Source organism: Carlito syrichta, unplaced genomic scaffold (assembly GCF_000164805.1).
Source record: "Carlito syrichta isolate Samal-C Ts95f unplaced genomic scaffold, Tarsius_syrichta-2.0.1 Scaffold303987, whole genome shotgun sequence".
NCBI classification, from domain to species: domain Eukaryota; kingdom Metazoa; phylum Chordata; class Mammalia; order Primates; family Tarsiidae; genus Carlito; species Carlito syrichta.
Genome location: NW_007248083.1, coordinates 1,028,783 through 1,046,319, shown reverse-complemented (window position 1 = coordinate 1,046,319; position 17,537 = coordinate 1,028,783). Strand labels below are relative to the sequence as shown.

Here is a 17,537-nt window from a genome sequence, read left to right as displayed (position 1 = left end):
GCCTCAACTTGCTAGGTTCAAGAGATCCTTCAGCCTCAGCTTTCCAAGGACCTGGAACTACAGGTGTGCGCCACCACGCCCAGCGAATTTTTTGATTTGTTATAGAGACAAGGTCTTGCCAAGTTGCCCAGGCTGGTCTCAAACCCCTGGGCTCAAGCAATCCTCTTGTCTCCACCCCCACAAAGTGCTGGAATTACAGGCATGAGCCACTGCGCCCAGCTCCAGATTGTTAAGTTTTAAAATTGTGTTCTACTAGCAGCCATTTTCAGAATTTTATATATATAATAACCATAACACAGCCATAACCTTTGATCTAGATAGAACAATGTTTTTTTTTCTCCATAAGCATTCACTTGCCTAGTCACCTTAACATATTCTGAAGTTGTCTTAAACTGCTACAAAGAAAATGAGTGCCAGTAAATACCATTTTGCCAGTTTACATACACTAAAAACCCGAGGGAAAGGAAGTCATTTCAGAAAAAAAATTAAATTGCTTACATATATTTGCATAAAATGACAGATCTCTGCTCCCATCAACAATGGAGAGGATACTTCTCTAACTTTTTCATGAGCTTTTGACAGAACTAAACAATCGATCAAGAAATACCTGTATAGATAGATGTAGAAACTGACCAAAATAGGGAAGTTACTTATCGTGACATGCCCAATGAAATGTAATTGATGTATGAAATTTTAGTTGTACACTTACACAATCTAGCATACACTGTAGAGTATTCAATCAGTGACTATGTGTAGAATGCTAGCTGTGGCTGAGAACTCGTTTTGTAGCCTTAACTCTGTAACTCAAGCTTACTGTAAATAACCTAAAGTGAACAAAGCAAGGAATTCAGATATTTTTCTTTTTCTCTGTACTAATATTCCTTTGAACCCCAATCTGCTGTTTACTAAGCATTGGAGTTTACAAGTAAAGTCAATGTTATAAACTGGTAATAACTTTGGACCTGGTAATGACTTTGGACCTGGGTACTATTTACTAGAACCTGTTACTAATTAGCTGAGTGGCCTTGGGCAAGTCATAACCACTTCTCTAACTTCATTTTCGCCTCTCACCCCTATCTGTTAAGTGATAAGATTGAACCCGATGCCTTATAGGTTCATTCTGGAGCTAAGTGTCCATAAAAATTTAAGTTAAAAAATTATTGAAACCTTCTTTTAGATTTCGGATATCCCTTGAGAAGTCTTTCTGGAACATTAAAGGAAAAGTGCTCTCTGGTTCCTAGTGCCAATGAACCTTTTAAAAATAACTATCCATTTACATAAGCCTAATATGTAAATAAAATTGAAAGTAAAAATATGACCATACATACTATTTTAAAGTTCATTCTATGCAGATCTTAAATTCCATTCCCAACAAATATATTCAAGACTAATACTGCATTTCAAAGGACTGAATTACTTAATAAATAACACTGCCCAATGCCATTCATATTCTTTCTGTGAATACAAATTAAGGAACACCACCATTCAATGCTATATTGTCTCTGTGAATACAAATTAAGGAGTTGGCCTTGTTGCTTGAATTTGGATTCAGAGAATAGTTTACCGGGCAATCCCTTATGTACTAAGCTCTGCATGTTTATGGTGCCTCATTTTGAGCAGCTGCAATGCATTCAATACTTAGGGAACCTGGAAATGAGTTTGAATTGGGATAAACTGGTATGCTGATGCCCAGAGAAAAGTACAAGTTCTGTACAGTACCCTGGGACTGTGGAGTCGGTTGCTGTGGTTATTTAGACTGATCAAGGGTAGAGGGGTACTGGGTATTGGGCAAATTCCAGTGCATTCCTGGGACTCCCAGATGCCAAGGCCCATCACCTATTGGTAAGCTCTGTGTTGATGAAGAGATCCTAAGTGGTGTGACCTGTGTTTCTTATGGAACTTGAGTGGATTTAGATGTGTGGGACTCAGAACACATCATAAGTTGTTTCTTTCTCAATTCTGATTCTACCATGTAAAAAAATCGCAGTCTGCTGCTGGTGTGCTTCTGACACTTACCTTAATCATGAATCCCCTTAGCAACAAAGATTCAACCATGAGCGCCAAAGCCTTCTGTAAATAGTTTCTAAACTATAACTTAAAACATGAATGTAGTTACTGTTCTTAAAGTGACCTTCTATTGATGACAAGTGATACTAGCTTTTTACTATGAAGCAAAATGAAGTCATCTTTTTAAATGAATATATTTAAGCCCCCGAGGTATGTTCATTTAGACAAAACTTTTAAATAAATAATAGTACATGGCTAGCAAAAGATTATGAGATTTGACATTGCAGATGTTTGAAGCTTGGGTAACAATGGGTTGATGGGAAATACACTGAGCTGGAGGATAGGAAAATTGGTTGCTAAGTTTAATTTTAACCACGTCACTAATTATCAGGTTACTCTTGAATCTTACTGAATCTTACATGCCTCTATTTCCTCATTATGCAGTAAGTATAATGATATTTGCCAAACTAATGTTGAAATGATAATGTGAAGATTAAAATCAAGTGATGAATAGAGAAATACTATAAAAGTTGAAGGTTATATGTAGATACGTTTCATTATTATGTAACTAAAACCTTTATTTGTTTTTTCCCACCACTCTAGCAAAAAAACAAGAATAAAAACAAGATTACAACCATTTAGGGAATAATATTATCTCTGTTTTCTCTCCAAGATCATCCATTTATTGTTGATGGTAGTGATGGTGGTGGTGGTGGTAATGGTGTGTGTGTATGTGTGTGTGAGAGAGAGAGAAAGAGAGAGACAAAGAAAGAGAGATAGACTGACTATACTTATTCAGCCCCTACATGTACACTGTTCCTAAAGATTAAAGTTCTAGTTGCCTTTTGGGGGTTTCCAGGGGAACCCCCCAAACCTAGAACTTATTTATTAAAAAATTATGTATCTATTCTTACATATTTAAGCTTCAGTCACCTTCGATGTACTCTCCATTTGCTTCAGTACACCTCTTGAGATGCTTTTTATACTGCTCAAAACAGTTTTTGAACTTGTCGATCTTGATGCCTTTTCGTGCTTCTGCCGTTTTTTGTTTCATGTCTTTCGCATCTGCAATATGTTTCCTTCTGGGGACTTTTTTCATTTGGAGAAACAAAAAAAAAATTGCTCAGGGCAAGATTGGGTAAATAGGAAGGGTGGGGCATGGGGGTCATGTCCTTTTGGGTCAAAAACTCCTGAACACTCAGTGCAGTGTGGGCAGATGTGCTTATAAATCACCCATCATGAAATGGGCAAATGCACTAAAAGACTCTCAAAAAAAAATTCGCCGAAGCTGAACCCAGTCTTTCACAACAGTGCTATCTCAAACACTGTTGCCAATGCATTCCTAGAATACTTATAAAGTTAGAGAAGCCTGTACTACAAGGGACCTTCCCTCCAAAAGATAACCCCTAGTTTTTGGGGGGGTCTCTCGCTCATATTTGATTTTTGCTATTTTCCATGGTGCTAAAAGGCTGGAAAAGTAAACTACCTTAAAATAAAACTAATACTAGATCTTACTCATTCCAAGCCTTAATAAAAATATTATGACTTATTTGAGTATTTATATTTGTTACAAACAGTAGAATTTAGTATCATATAAAATTGTTTCTTGACCTGAAATAATATTTAGAATTTTGTTTATTGTACTTTTCTGTTTAAAACCATAAGTTTCTAATAATATAATATCTTCACAAAAGATATTTTCATGTTACATAATGACATTTTCTATAGATTTCAGAATTTCTTTTGTAGTTGAATCTGTTGCTTATCCTTGAAGTTAAGATCGCTGTTTTGGTTAAAATATAAGAGTTCAAATAAATATCTAATATATTTTGATATTCATGATTAATCATCTCAGGTTTATGGCTGTGATTTATTTTGAAACATAACATACAGCTAAGTTCCAACTTACTAATTCATTGTAGGAAACAGAGAATAGTCATAGCACATAGAATAATGCTAGCAATTGTGATTTGGTTTCCCATTCTATTAAGCAAAGCTTATTTAAGCATTATTGCTGCTGAAGTAGAAAATGATAGACATCATAATCTTATTTGTATATAAATATTCATGCTTGGTCTAGGACAGTGATTCTCAAAGTTGAGCAGTCATCAGAATTACCTGGAGGGTTTATCAAAACACAGATTGCTTGGCCTACCCTCAGAGTTCCTGATGTTGTGGTTCTGGAGTGGGGCCTGAGAAATTATATTTCTAACAAGTTCCCAGGTAAGGCTGAGGCTGAGACTGTAGTTCTGGGTCACACTTGGAGACCCTCTGGTCTAGTAGAAAACAATATAGCAGAGCCGACAGACCCATGGTCTTTGATGATTTCAGCCCTGACTTTGACACTTATAAGTTGTTACAACTTGGACAAGTTAGGGATCCGTTTTTTTGTTTGTTTTTGTTTTTTGGGTTTCTTTTTTTTTTTCTTTTTTCTTTTTTTGAGTTAGAGTCTCACTCTGTTGCCCAGGCTGGAGTGCAGTTGCACTCTCATGGCCACTGCAGCCTCAACCTGCTGGGCTCAGATGATCCTTTCGCCTCACCCTCTTCCAAGTTGCTGGAACCACAGGCACGTGCCACCACACCTGACTAACTTTTTGACTTATTGTAGAGACAATGACTGGCCAAATTGCCCAGGCTGGTCTCGAACCCCTGGACTCAGGCAATCCTCTTATCTCCACCTCCCAAAGTACTGAGATTATAGGCATGAGCCACCATGCTCAGCCAAGGGATCGGTTTTGTCATCTGTAAGATGGGAATTATATTTATCTGGAATATTGAAGGAAATAATGCATATTAAGTACTTAGGACAATCCTAGCATGTTATAAGTTTTCACTAAATGCAACATTAGTAATCAGTGGTAAGGATAGGTGAGAGTGTTGATCATAGAAGTAGCAATTAATGATAATAGAAAAGAGCACACACATTTGCCTTAGTTCTGTTGCAATAAAAGTGTATTAGTCTTCTCTAAGGTGCCGTAGGCAGAAAGCTTGACTTTCACTAATGACACGGTGTCTATGATAAACATTCTGCCCAGGAAGGGAATTCAGTAAAAAGAAACCATGCTCCTAGTGAAAGCACTTTCAAGAGCACATTGAAGATTAGAATCTAGATTGCAGTTTAAGCCAAAGTTTCTCCATTTGTGCAATGCTCCTTAACATTCAGAACTTACTGCATTTGTTTCTTTTTCTCCCTTAGCAACAAGAACAAGATCCAACAAACCTATACATCTCAAATCTCCCCATTTCTATGGATGAGCAGGAACTTGAGAATATGCTGAAACCCTTTGGACATGTCATTTCGACAAGAATACTCAGAGACGCAAATGGAGTCAGCAGAGGTGTTGGCTTTGCCAGGTAAAACTCTTGTTCCATATATAATCTACCTTTTCTCACTGTCCCTTTTTGATTCCATTCCTATTTAGAACTAGGACTCAAAGTGATAGAATACGCCAAGAAAAAGAAAAAAGAAAAGTTGTTTCTCAAACCTGTCGTCTCTGTAACTTTGCTTGGAGCCAAAGAATTCCAATGTAATTATAAATACATTGTGCTTTCTAAAGCATATATCTAGAATGTGTTTATGTGTCTTGAGTCATAATGATATGGATACCCAGTTCCCAACCTTCTCTGTGACTGTAGATCAACAAAATCAGATGCTGCCAATTCCTGCCAGGGATAATAAATGCCCAGTACCCCAAAGCAAAAGAGCCTGTCTGGTGGACAAAGCATCCGAATGTTTCTGCATTGATTTCCAAAGAAGAGAAGCAGTAGAATTTCTCAGTAAGAGAGGAAAAGTTTAAAGAAAAAGAAATTGTTGGGAAGTACCAAGGAACCCAGAAATATAAGGGAGGTCAAGAAAGCGTTTGTGTTTCAGAGGCCCTGGCTGTGTGTTTTGATATTTTAGGCAGAACAGGGGAAAAAAGTGTATTTCTTTTATTGTTGGAAAAAAAAAGAATAGTTTTCATTTTAACTTTGAGGGAATGTTTACAAAAGAGGATCTCGGTCAGAAATAGAGTTAACATAGTTGTTCCTGCTGTGCTTTCATGAAAAACAAAGCTAAAGAATCCACGGAGAAAAAGAACTCACACAATGACAGTGAAGAAAAATAAACACCATGCCATCATGGCTTGGTGCGCTGATGTGCGTCTCCAACTGATTTAACATGTGATGTGTGGATGAGTGGATGGATGTTAGGTGTCATCTGGAAGTCAGTTCATTGTACACAGGTGTGTCCATCTAGGAAGAACCTTGCCATCATTTGGAAAGTCATTCCAAACTAATTTTTGTTAACTCTCTTTGGAAGATAACAAATTATCATGGAAATGTTCACTGATCTCTGATTTGATTTCCTTGAAGTTGTGGACCACATCTTAAAATTATTTTTGGCTGGGCTCCGTGGCTCAGCCTGTAATTCCAGCACTTTGGGAAGCCAAGGCGAGTGGATTGCCTGAGCCCGCAGGTTCGAGACCAGGCCGGGAAACTTGGCAAGACCTCATCTCTATAATACATTTTTAAAAATTAACTAGGCATGGTAGCATGCCTGTAGTTCCAGCTACTTGGAAGACTGAGGCGGAAGGATCGCGGAGCCCAGGTCGATGCTAGGGTGGCCGTGAGCATGCCACTGAACTCCAGCCTGGGCGATGGAGTAAGACTCCAACTCAAAAAAAAAAAAATTAGTTTATTCCTCATAATGTTGGACACCTAGTAGACCAGTAGGCTTGTGCAAGGTACATGCTTGATTTGGATAGAAAATAAGCAGAATGAAGAAAATCTCCCTGACTTGAATGTGTGAATGAGGGATTCAGGCTTTCAGAACATTGACAGCTGTTGATTTTCATGGTCAAGGCAGAGCTAATGACACCACCTGGGTCTCTAAATTTGGCCAAGCGGTCTTCCTTGGATAGTGTACAACCTGCTATCGGAGGTCTGAGCAATGTGGGAATTAACTGAGACAACTGCCATGTTTCACTTTACACAGCGTGTGCATACCTTCGGGGCTTTCCCCACTCCCTACCCTCCAGAAAAACTCTCTAATAAGTTTGTTTCTCCTTCATTTGTAATCCTGCTGAGAAATAAGCACATACCAAACTCATCAGGAGAACGCATTTTCTAAAAAGAGCTGTGGTGATTCGTTTTTTAATGAAGGATGTTTTGGTACAAAGTATATTCATTTGCTAGGGTTGCCATGACAAAATACCATAGACTGGCAGCTTAAACAACAAAAATTTATATTCTCACAATTCTCAGGGCTAGAAGGCAGAGATCCAAGTGTCTTTAAGGTTGGATTCTCATGAGGCCTTTCTACTTGGTTTGTAGATGACTGTCTTCTCCCTTTTTGTTGTCTCATCATTTTCCCTCTGTACAGTAAGTTTTTTAAAAATTAGCTGGGCGGGAGGGGTGGCACATGCCTGTGGTTCCAGCTACTTCCAGCCTGCGTCTTAATGTTCTTACGGGGACACCAGTCATATTGGATGAGGGCGCACCCTAATGGCTTCAGTGAACCTTGATTACTTTCTTGTTTTTATTTTTATTTTATTTTATTTGTTTTGAATTGGAGTCTCACTGTTACCCAGGCTGGAGTGCAATGGTATACTCATGGTCGCTGCAGCCTCAACCTGCTGGGCTCAGGTGATCCTTAAGCCTCAACCTTCCAAGTAACTGGAACCATAGGCATGTGTCATTCCACCTGCCCAGCTATTTTTTGTTTTGTTTTTTTTTTGGTGGAGACAAGTTCTCACCATATTGCTCAGGCTGGTCTCGAACCTCTGAGCTCAGGCAATCCTCTTGCCTCTCCTCCCAAAGTGCTGGTATTACTGGTGTGAGCCACCATATCTGGCTGATTGCTTTTTAAAAGACAGTGTCTCTAAATGCATTCACATTCCCAGGTACTAGAGGTTAGGACTTCAACACATGAATTTTGGAAGGAACACAACTCAGCCCATAACACCAAGCTTAGACTATTCACTTATTTCACATTTATCTTATCTGTACACTAAGTTTACTTAAAATGAAGCATATTCTTCTTTGTGTGTGTGTGTGTCGGAGTCTCACTCTGTCGCCCAGACTGGAGTGCAGTGATATGCCCATGGCCACCACAGCCTCGACCTGCTGGGCTCAGGTGATACTTCCGCCTCAGCCTTCCAAGTAGCTGGAACTATAGGCATGTGCCACCATGCCCAGCTAATTTTTAAAAAATTTATTTATTGTAGAGACGAGGTCTCACCAATTGTCCAGGCTGCTCTCAAACCCCTGGACTCAGACAATCCTCTCACCTCTGCCTCCCAAGGCACTGGGATTACAGGCATGAGCCACCACACCTGGCTTGTATATTCTTCTTAAGAGCCAAGTAATATATTTCATACAAGGCAAAATTATAATTGTGGCATATGAGGTCATGACAGAATAAAACTTATACAGTTATTTTTCTTCAGGAACTAGGAAGGTGAAAATTTTCAACCTCTCCCTCCTCCATTGCATTTTGCACATGGAAGCTACAGTGAGTTCTAAACCCTCAGATCTGACCATGTCAGGATCCTACTTACAGTCCTTCAGTATTTTACTTGCCAATCCCTCTAGCATCATGCCCGATGTCACTCACCTTCCCATTTTTGATTCTTCCTACCCTCGTCCAGGGCACACACTATTATATTTTCCATAACTCCTCCCTGGCTCTCCCCCTGCCTCTCCATCTATCAGATATCGGCTTAAACAGCTTTTCTTCAAAGAATTCTTCACTTACCGCCACCCCAGGCTTCAGACAAAGTTAGGTGCTCTTGTTACAGTTCCTTAAAGATTTATTTTTTAAAAATATTTTATCAAAATTGCAGTGAATTCACTATTTAATTTCTGTCTTCACTCACTGAATTGCACACTTCCACAAGTCAAGTTTCCTTTTTCATTGTTGGCTGAATGGATGGAAGGGTAGGTGGTGGATTTCAGAGCTACCATTTTATGAAGTTTCTAAATAGCTAAACTCACTGGTCTTTTAAAACTTTGAACTTTGAATTTGGACCATCAGTCACATTGTAATACTAACATGTAGATCTCATGTATTTCTCAATGTCAAAAAATGGCGTGTGGATTAAAGAAAAAAACATAGGTTCAAGTCAAGCCAATGATGTCTTATGCCTAAGAAATAAAAAGAAGCTGCGAATCTCTCTTTTGTACGAAACGGGAAAACTGTACACAATAAGTATTTTATACTTCGTGTATCTTTGACTTTAAATTTCGAGGAGCAGGATCTCACATGATAAACCTAATTTAATGGGGTGAGAAAATAATTCAATCTATAGCATATGTAAGTAGCTCTGTCCAGATTCCCACCTCCTCACACATTAACATTTGCTCTGCATTTTCTCACTTATGACTACTGCGTTAATTAGCTTGATCATTCACTTAACTCTTACACAAATATTTCCCCTTCCTAAAATATTTTCCCGTCTCTTTTTCTACTCAACCTTTCTCACCTGGAACTTTTTCTACGAACCACAAAACAGAGAAGATGATTTGAGTCATTATTTTCTCAACTAAAAAAAGTTTTTTTTTAAGGATAGCACATAGCAAATGAGAAAAATTATTGAATTACATGTAGATGTCTTGGGACAGTGATTCTCAAAGTGTGGTTCCCAGGTCAGCAGCATCAGTATCCCCCGAAACTTGTTGGAAATGCAAATTTTGTGTCCCAGCCTACTGAATCCACAATTTGATGGTGAGGGCAGCAATCTGTAATCTGTGTTTTGGCAAGTACTTCACATGACTCTGTATCTCTCTAAAGTTTGAGAAACATCACCTTAGGGTATTAGGACTGGTTTTCATCTGAAAGGTCTGTAAAAACTCAGGTTGTTGTACCCCACTCTTAAAGTTTCAGTAAGTCTGGGGTGGGTCTCAACATTTGCATTTCTACCAGCTTTCCCCCGTGATGCCCACACTGCTGATCTGGGAACTACACATTGAGAACTACTATTCTAAAGTGATTTGTGATTTTCCCACATGAAGTTGCTTCTTTTTGACGCCTCTATTATACTGTGTCACTTTCTCAAAATTTATTCATCACAAATCTATCCCCCTTCCTGTTCCTCAAGGGTAGAGACCATGCCTTATTCTTCATATCTGTTCCAGCACCTACAATATTATCTCACACATAACTGATCATCGACAAATTTCTCACAATGAAAAAATGAAATCATTTCAAGGGTTTTTGTTTTTTATTTATTTGTGTTTGACTATAAGAACATGCAGGAAGACATTTGATGATAATGATAAGCCAACTCTGAGATAGGGAGTACTGGAACGTTAGAGGAAACTATAGTAGCATCAGTCCAACTAGTATTGGTTCACAAATTTTTTCTTCCTCTAAAAGTTCATAGTGCCACAGGCATTATGAAAATAATATGCTTATTCAACTGGAAGAACCCAGCCCATAATTGTATCTAGTAAATTGTATGTATCTCTTGAATTTATGACTATCTCAATTCATATAACCTGAATAATCTTTTCAGCAGGCTTCATTTTGAATATTGCCATTGGTTGCTTCTAACCACCAGATGTGGTCCTTAATTCACGTGCAAGAAATTCTAAAATTCTTTTGACTAGAAAGAAAACCTCCCATTATTATTTTACTTCCAAGCTATACATTAATCTTCTTTGATAACCATCTCTTCAAAGTAAAAGGAGAATCTTCATTTTATATTTAAAACACTGAGCTTCAAAGCATTGATTTGAATGCCAGTAGGGCACACAGACAGCACAATTACAGACTTTTCAAAGTTCCAGAAGCAGTCGATAGTGTCTGAAATTACAGACATTTTATTTTATTTTTTATGTTTTTATTTTTTACTCTCTTGTAACTTAAAACAATTTTGTAAGCTCCATTCCCCTCCAGGCAGCCTTTTATAGCCAAGTTATAAACCTCTAAAAACAAAGTTTATGGTGGGAATGCTGACAGTTAGACCCACTACTGCAGACCTAGAGGATGCCAACAGACTACCTTGCCTGCGAGGGTGAAGATCAGAGCATAAATCAGCCAAAGTCTGAAAGAACATGACTGTGTGTTCATGTTATCCATTTTCCATTCCCAGAAACATGAGACTGATTGTCCCACAAAAATCACATTGAAAGAGTGTTATGAGAGGCCAGGAAGACTGACCCAAAGTGGGGAAGGGATCATGGGGGGGTGGGCATTCACAATTAATCCTGCTTCAACATCTGGGAACATAGAACCTCTTTAAGAAATGCATTTACTGTCCCCTGGTGAGCTAAAGAGCGTGAGAGACCACTGAACACAGAGACCTTTGTGTTTGGTAGTGTTTTTGCGCTTCCTCGGTACTCTTAATTTGATTCTCATGGAGCTTTGTTTGAATGACTTTTAACATATGGGCAGCCCTATGTTCCACCTTCCCCTACCGAATGAGCAAGTTTTCTAAATCAGTGATCTTAGCTCTTATTTCTTTTCACTATTTAAAAAAAACCAGTAGCTATAGGCTGACAAATGCTAGCCTGAGTATTAAAAATCAGTATAAATAACAAGGTTTTTAAAAATTTCCTGTTAATAACTTTGAATAGTATTAAAATTTTGATTTATCTTCTAGTGCCTGATACTTTTTTCTTACTTCCTATCTTCTCCCATCTCCTGAAATACAGTGAGAATACTGATGCAGAATATACATGAATATATGTGTATATAAATATATGGGAATTTTTAAAATATATATTAAACAAACAACAGTATTTTATTTGTAGGCAAATACATGACTTTTTTAAATGACCATAAGGTCTATTATAGCCTGTTCTTATCGTTGGGAATATGTTTTGATTACATTTACCTTGGGTCCATCATGGCGTTACCAATTCCTCAAACCTCTTCATTTTGGCAATTCTTTTGCCATTACTATCTCAAACACATGGAATCAGGAAATCAAATGTGACCAAAGAAAATTTCTAAAGTGTAAACTTAGTCATTAGTAACCTCCAAACTACAGCTGTGTTTGCACAAAAACAGGTTGCAACTGTGTTTGCTGCGACGGAAGAGAATACAGGCCATTATGTTCCATTCCTTTTGGTAATTTTAATTCCTCTTCCAATTACCAGCAGATGTGGTCTGCTAGAGAGTATGCTCTTAGTCCCTCCAGCTTCTTCGTCTTTGTTCTTGTTTTGTGTTTACTTTCTCTTCATCCGTTTCTTCTCTTTAGCTCTTGTCTTTCTCGTATCAAAGTCATAATCATAGCTGGAGATGGCAGAACGTTCTACTTTATTTTCCATATATTCAGAGCCCTGAGTTTAATACCCACACCAACCAGCCAACCAACCAATCCAACCAATCAGATAAATTAAATTGCATCCAACAATTTATTATTCTGAAATCTTTGGGACTCCAGTCTTGTTCTGTACACACCTTTACAAAAATCTGGAGAGGAGACAACATATACTTTATTACTTTATTAGTATAAAATGGAAATGACTATATCCCAAAGACTGCCTTCTGTGGGATGGGAAGGGAATGCTGAAAAATTATTCACCCATGTGACATTAAATTTGGGGAACTTTGTAGCCTCCAGACTGGAAATGATGGCCATTCAATTTTGCTTACACAAGTATGTTTTACCTAGTTGCTGTAAGCTAGAAATAACTGAAAAAGAAAATAGGATTTTTTGACTCTGGAAAACAGAATATAAAAAGAATCAGCAATGTTTCAAACCAAAAAAGACATAAAAAATAATTTTAGTTCTCTATCAGTTCAGTCTCATTTAATTAATTTTTGTTTTTGTTCATATTGGATTAGCAATCATTATGATCATATTGTCTTTTAAATTAGAGTTCTGGAAGTTTTTACTTAGTCCAAAAGTATGATCTCTCAAGTTATCAAAAACCTGTATTCAGGCAAAGTACTGGTCAGAATCCTTCTCTATAAATTCCCTTGAAGAAGAAGAAACTTAATCGGTTATAAATCACTTATTGAGAAAAATCAAAGTAAACTAATAATGTGGATGATAACAGACTTAGAGTAGCCATGATTATAGATGCAGTTAACAAGGAAATTTGGTCATTTTATGGCATGTAACAGTTTAACAAAATAGTCATAAGACGTCACAATTTTAGGAATCTCATACAATTTTGGGACACATATTAATAGCACATTTATGTAAACATGTTTAAAAGAAAGACACCATTTCTTAAATAACAATATTTTTGTACAATATTAAGGTATTAAATAAGCCTAATATGCCTCTTTTGGCCTTCCGGAAGTTCTTATTTGTTATCTGAGTTAGTTCAGATCAGAAGATTTAGTTTTAGAATTTAAAATTTAATTCTTAGAAGTATGTCAAATAATAAAGGTTTAAAACACTTCATAGTAAAATAAAAAGATTTTTTAAAAATGATCAAAATAGGATCACAGGTCAATAAGTAAAATTAAGTAACACTATGATAATAGTGTTTATCAATTTATAATTTATCAAAATTATAATTAAAAGATTTGAAATGCAAAAAAATTGCACTCTTTGGTAGAGAGGAAACTCAATTTTCATCAAGAGTTCTAATAAAGACAGCACAAGGCAAACTTGCCTCTCACACTTTTTTATTTCTTGCAGTTTATTCAAAAGGGTAAACAAATTTTTTTTTATCTCTTCATACTACACAAAATTTGTCTTCAAAGGAAAAAAAAAACAGATTTTTCTTTTATATTAGGGCATTATCAACACTAAAGTGAACTTTAATAAAACCTTATACATATGCCCATCCAATCTTAGTGAACTTTGACCATGGAAGATAAGATTTCCATAAACCTTTTATAACCTCTTACAATTTTCTGTTAAGGAACAGATCAATGTTCCGAGAAAACCCTGTTATTCTGACACAGAGGCCCAGACTCTGGCCTTGTATCAATGGGCTTTCAATATTAATACTCAATTTTTAGAATAATTTATAAATTCCTTCTAATTTTAGACAACTTGACCACACTTTTTTTTTTTCATGAGATTAATGTTCCACCAGTATTCTACAAGTTGCTTAAAACTTCAGTTTTAGCCGGGCTCGGCGGCTCAGCCTGTAATCCCACGCCTTTGGGAAGCTGAGGTGAGTGGATTGCCTGAGTCCGCGGGTTCGAGACCCGCCTGGGCAGCGAGACCTCATCTCTACAATAAAATCAAAAAATTAGCCGGGCGTGGTAGCGCACACCTGTAATTCCAGCTACTCGGAAGGCTGAGGGGGAAGGATTGCTGGAGCCCAGCCGGTCGAGGCTGCGGTGGCCGGGAGCGGCCACTGCACTCCAGTTTGGGTGACAGAGTGAGACTCCAACTCAAAAACAAAAAAACAAAACAAAAAAAAGCTTCAGTTTTGCCGGACTCAGTGGCTCAGCCTGTAATCCCGCGCCTTGGGAGGCGGAGGTGAGTGAATTGCCTGAGCCCACGGGTTCGAGACCCACCTGGGCGACTTGGCGAGACCTCATCTCTACAATAAAAATCAAAAAATCAGCCGGGCATGGTAGCGCACACCTGTAGTTCCAGCTGCTTGGAAGGCTGAGGCGGAAGGATCGCCGGAGCCCAGCAGATCAAGGCTGTGGTGGCCGGGAGCAGCCACTGCACTCCAGTCTGGGAGGCAGAGTGAGACTCCAACTCAAAAAAATAAAAAAAAAAAGAAACCTAAGCAAGGACCCTAAAATTAAACACATAGTTATTTTGCTGATCAGAAGACAGCTGTGTTCATTAAACCAACAATATTAAACTTGTGTTTTCAAAGTTTTACCCAAATCTTGTGAACTAAAAGGCATTTGAGTTAATTTGTATTTTTCTGAAAAAGTATTTGATGTAAGTGCTTACATTTTTCTTTAAGCCAGTTAATTAGAGCATTTCCATATATTTTGGAAGTAAAGTACCACATAAACATACTACATATGAACATATAGATATACAGAGACACAGGCAGAAGCAGATTTTATAGCTTTATGAGGTTCTTCATTTGCCAGTCTTTTTCCTCTTTAGACTATCTTAAACAATTGTTAGCTAGGCAATCCTAAATTTACATTTCCAAGGACATGACTCTTAAGTGAAAATTTATATCCCAAAGGCACATAATTTAGACCTAAACACCACTGTTTGCTGAGACAAAGAAGTCCATAGGTAAAGGCCCAGACAAGACAAGATTACCAGGAAAAGTATTTTAAACTAAAGTAAGGTTTGTTATATACAATTTGAGGCAATGTCTTCCTTTTAAAGATTTTAGCTTGGACACAGCAAGGGAGATGCCATTACAAATGGAGATTTCCTTTATATATGTAAATTTATTTTACAAAAAGTTTCAAAATAGCCAGTTAAATGCCAGAAAATCATATTTTGGAGACCCATCTAGTTAGGTGATATTTTCAAAATGACCTTGTTTTTTGATTTGATTACTGACTTCAGGATGGATCCATTTAATTACAGGCACGGTGGCTCAGGCCTGTAATTCCAGCACTTTGGGAGGCTGAGGTGAGAGGATTGCCTAAACTCGGGGATTCAAGACCAGCCTGGGCAATTTGGTGAGACCTCGTCTCTATAATAAATCAAGAAAGTAACCGGGCGTGGTGGCACTCACCTGTAGTTCCAGCTACTTGGAAGGCTGAGGCGGAAGGATTACCTGAGCCCAGCAGGTCAAGGCTGTGGTGGCCATGAGCATGCCACTGCACTCCAGCCTGGACAACAGAGTGAGACTCTAACTCGAATAAATAAATAAATAAATAAATAAACAAACAAATAAATAAATAAATGGGGTTGGGGAGAGCATTGGCATTTTCTTTCTTTTTTTTTTTTTTTTTTTAAGAGACGAAGTCTCACCAAGTTGCCCGGGGTGGTCTTGAACCCTCAGACTCAGGCAATCTGCTTGCTTCCCGAAGAGCTGGGATTATAGGCTGAGCCACCTATAAGCCCATCCTGCATTTTCCAGGGCCTAATATTTACATATGTGAAAAACAGGCAGAACTGAAAGGCAGAATGTGTCTAGCTCTTTAAACATCAAAGATTCCGCTTTTACATTGAATTCTGGGTCTCCAAAAAGAGGGAAACACCATGAGGCTGGACCATGCCATGCTTCCACAACGTACCTCACTACAAAGTCATTCCTCCAAGGATGCTGGGTTACCCAACACCAATCAGCCTATTCTGTGATCAGCCCACTCCCCAAGAGTCTTATAGTTAGGTGGCAAGTGTTCCCTCAATCTCCAAGTTTGCAAACCTCCCTTTTAATCTAAGCATGCAAAGAAACGTATATAGCCCCCTGCAGTAATAGCAGTTCACTGCAACCTAAGTCAGCGGCTTCCAAAACTGCAGCTTTTGCCAGTGACCTGTCAACCATTCCACACAAAAATTCAAGTTCTATCTCACAGTACAAGGTAATCCCTGGTGCCTCAAAAGCTAAAGAGATCAGCTGTCACTTGTATCTGCTCTAGTAATTCTTCATTATTCAACAATTTTGTCTCCTCCATGGCAATATGAATTGTAATTTGTGAATTAAAAGGATCATATTTCAAAAAATATTTTTGAAATTCTAATACTAAATACATTTTTCCTCTTTTGGAAAAAGGAGATGTGTGTATTATATAATCTACTTTTTTTTTTTTAAGTTGGAATCTCACTTCATCGCCCAGGCTGGAGAGCAGTGGTACACACGCTCACGGCCACCCAGCATTGACCTGCTGGGTTTAGGTGATCTTTCTGCCTCAGCCTTCCAAGTAGCCAGAACTACAGGCGCACACTACCACACCCAGCTAATTTTTGATTTATTGTAAAGACAGGTCTCACCAATTTGCCTGGGCTGGTCTAGAACCTGTGGGCTCAGTCAATCCACTCACCTCAGCCTCCCAAAGTGCAGGGATTACAGGCTGAGCCACTGAGCCTGGCCTACTCTTTATAAATGAAATATTCAGGCTTTTCAGTAACAGCAAAATGGGGGCTTGGGGAGCTAGTTTTGGAATTCATTAGGCTGTTTAGGAATTATAAATTTTCAAGTCTTTTATCAAATGACATTGCAGATTCAACAAGATTTTGTCAGCATTGTATTTGGTTTTCATCCATAACTCTTTGGAAACCTAAGAGGATAACATCTAGTAAAGTTCTGGCAGTATGTGGGCCCATTCACAATCCGCTTCAAAAAAAAATATGGGAGTCCTCTTAAAGATATCTCCAATTTACCTTTGCTAGTTATTCTTTGGCTTTACTCTATGATGATAACATATGAACCAGTTGATAAAAATCAGAGAATCTGAAATCATAAGCTTAAATGAGGAGTTCAGAGAATCTGAAATCATAAGCTTAAATTTTCTCACAAATTCCATAGGGTACTGAAGAGAATCACAATTTTAATGTTTTGCATCTAAGTTCTACTTTTAGTCATGGCTGATAAACCAAGGCAGGTTCTTCTTTATGGGTCACAGGTGGTTTCAACATGGAACTAGAAGCCGGGCTCGGTCGCTCAGCCTGTAATCTGGCGCTTTGGGAGGCTGAGGTGAGTGGATTGCCTGAGCCCGCAGGTTCGAGACCCACCTGGGCAACTTGGTGAGACCTCAT

The 17,537-nt window shown here is 38.1% G+C and overlaps 1 protein-coding gene across 1 annotated transcript in view; it reads left to right on the top strand.

Moving 5' to 3' along the window:
* The window catches only part of RBMS3 (RNA binding motif single stranded interacting protein 3), a 454,630-nt gene that overhangs the window by 150,570 nt on the left and 286,523 nt on the right, over positions 1-17,537 (top strand). Inside the window, exon 2 of the mRNA XM_021713015.1 lies at positions 5,204-5,361. Coding sequence (XP_021568690.1) covers positions 5,204-5,361 — 158 coding nt within the window. The remainder of the gene's footprint in view (positions 1-5,203; positions 5,362-17,537) is intronic.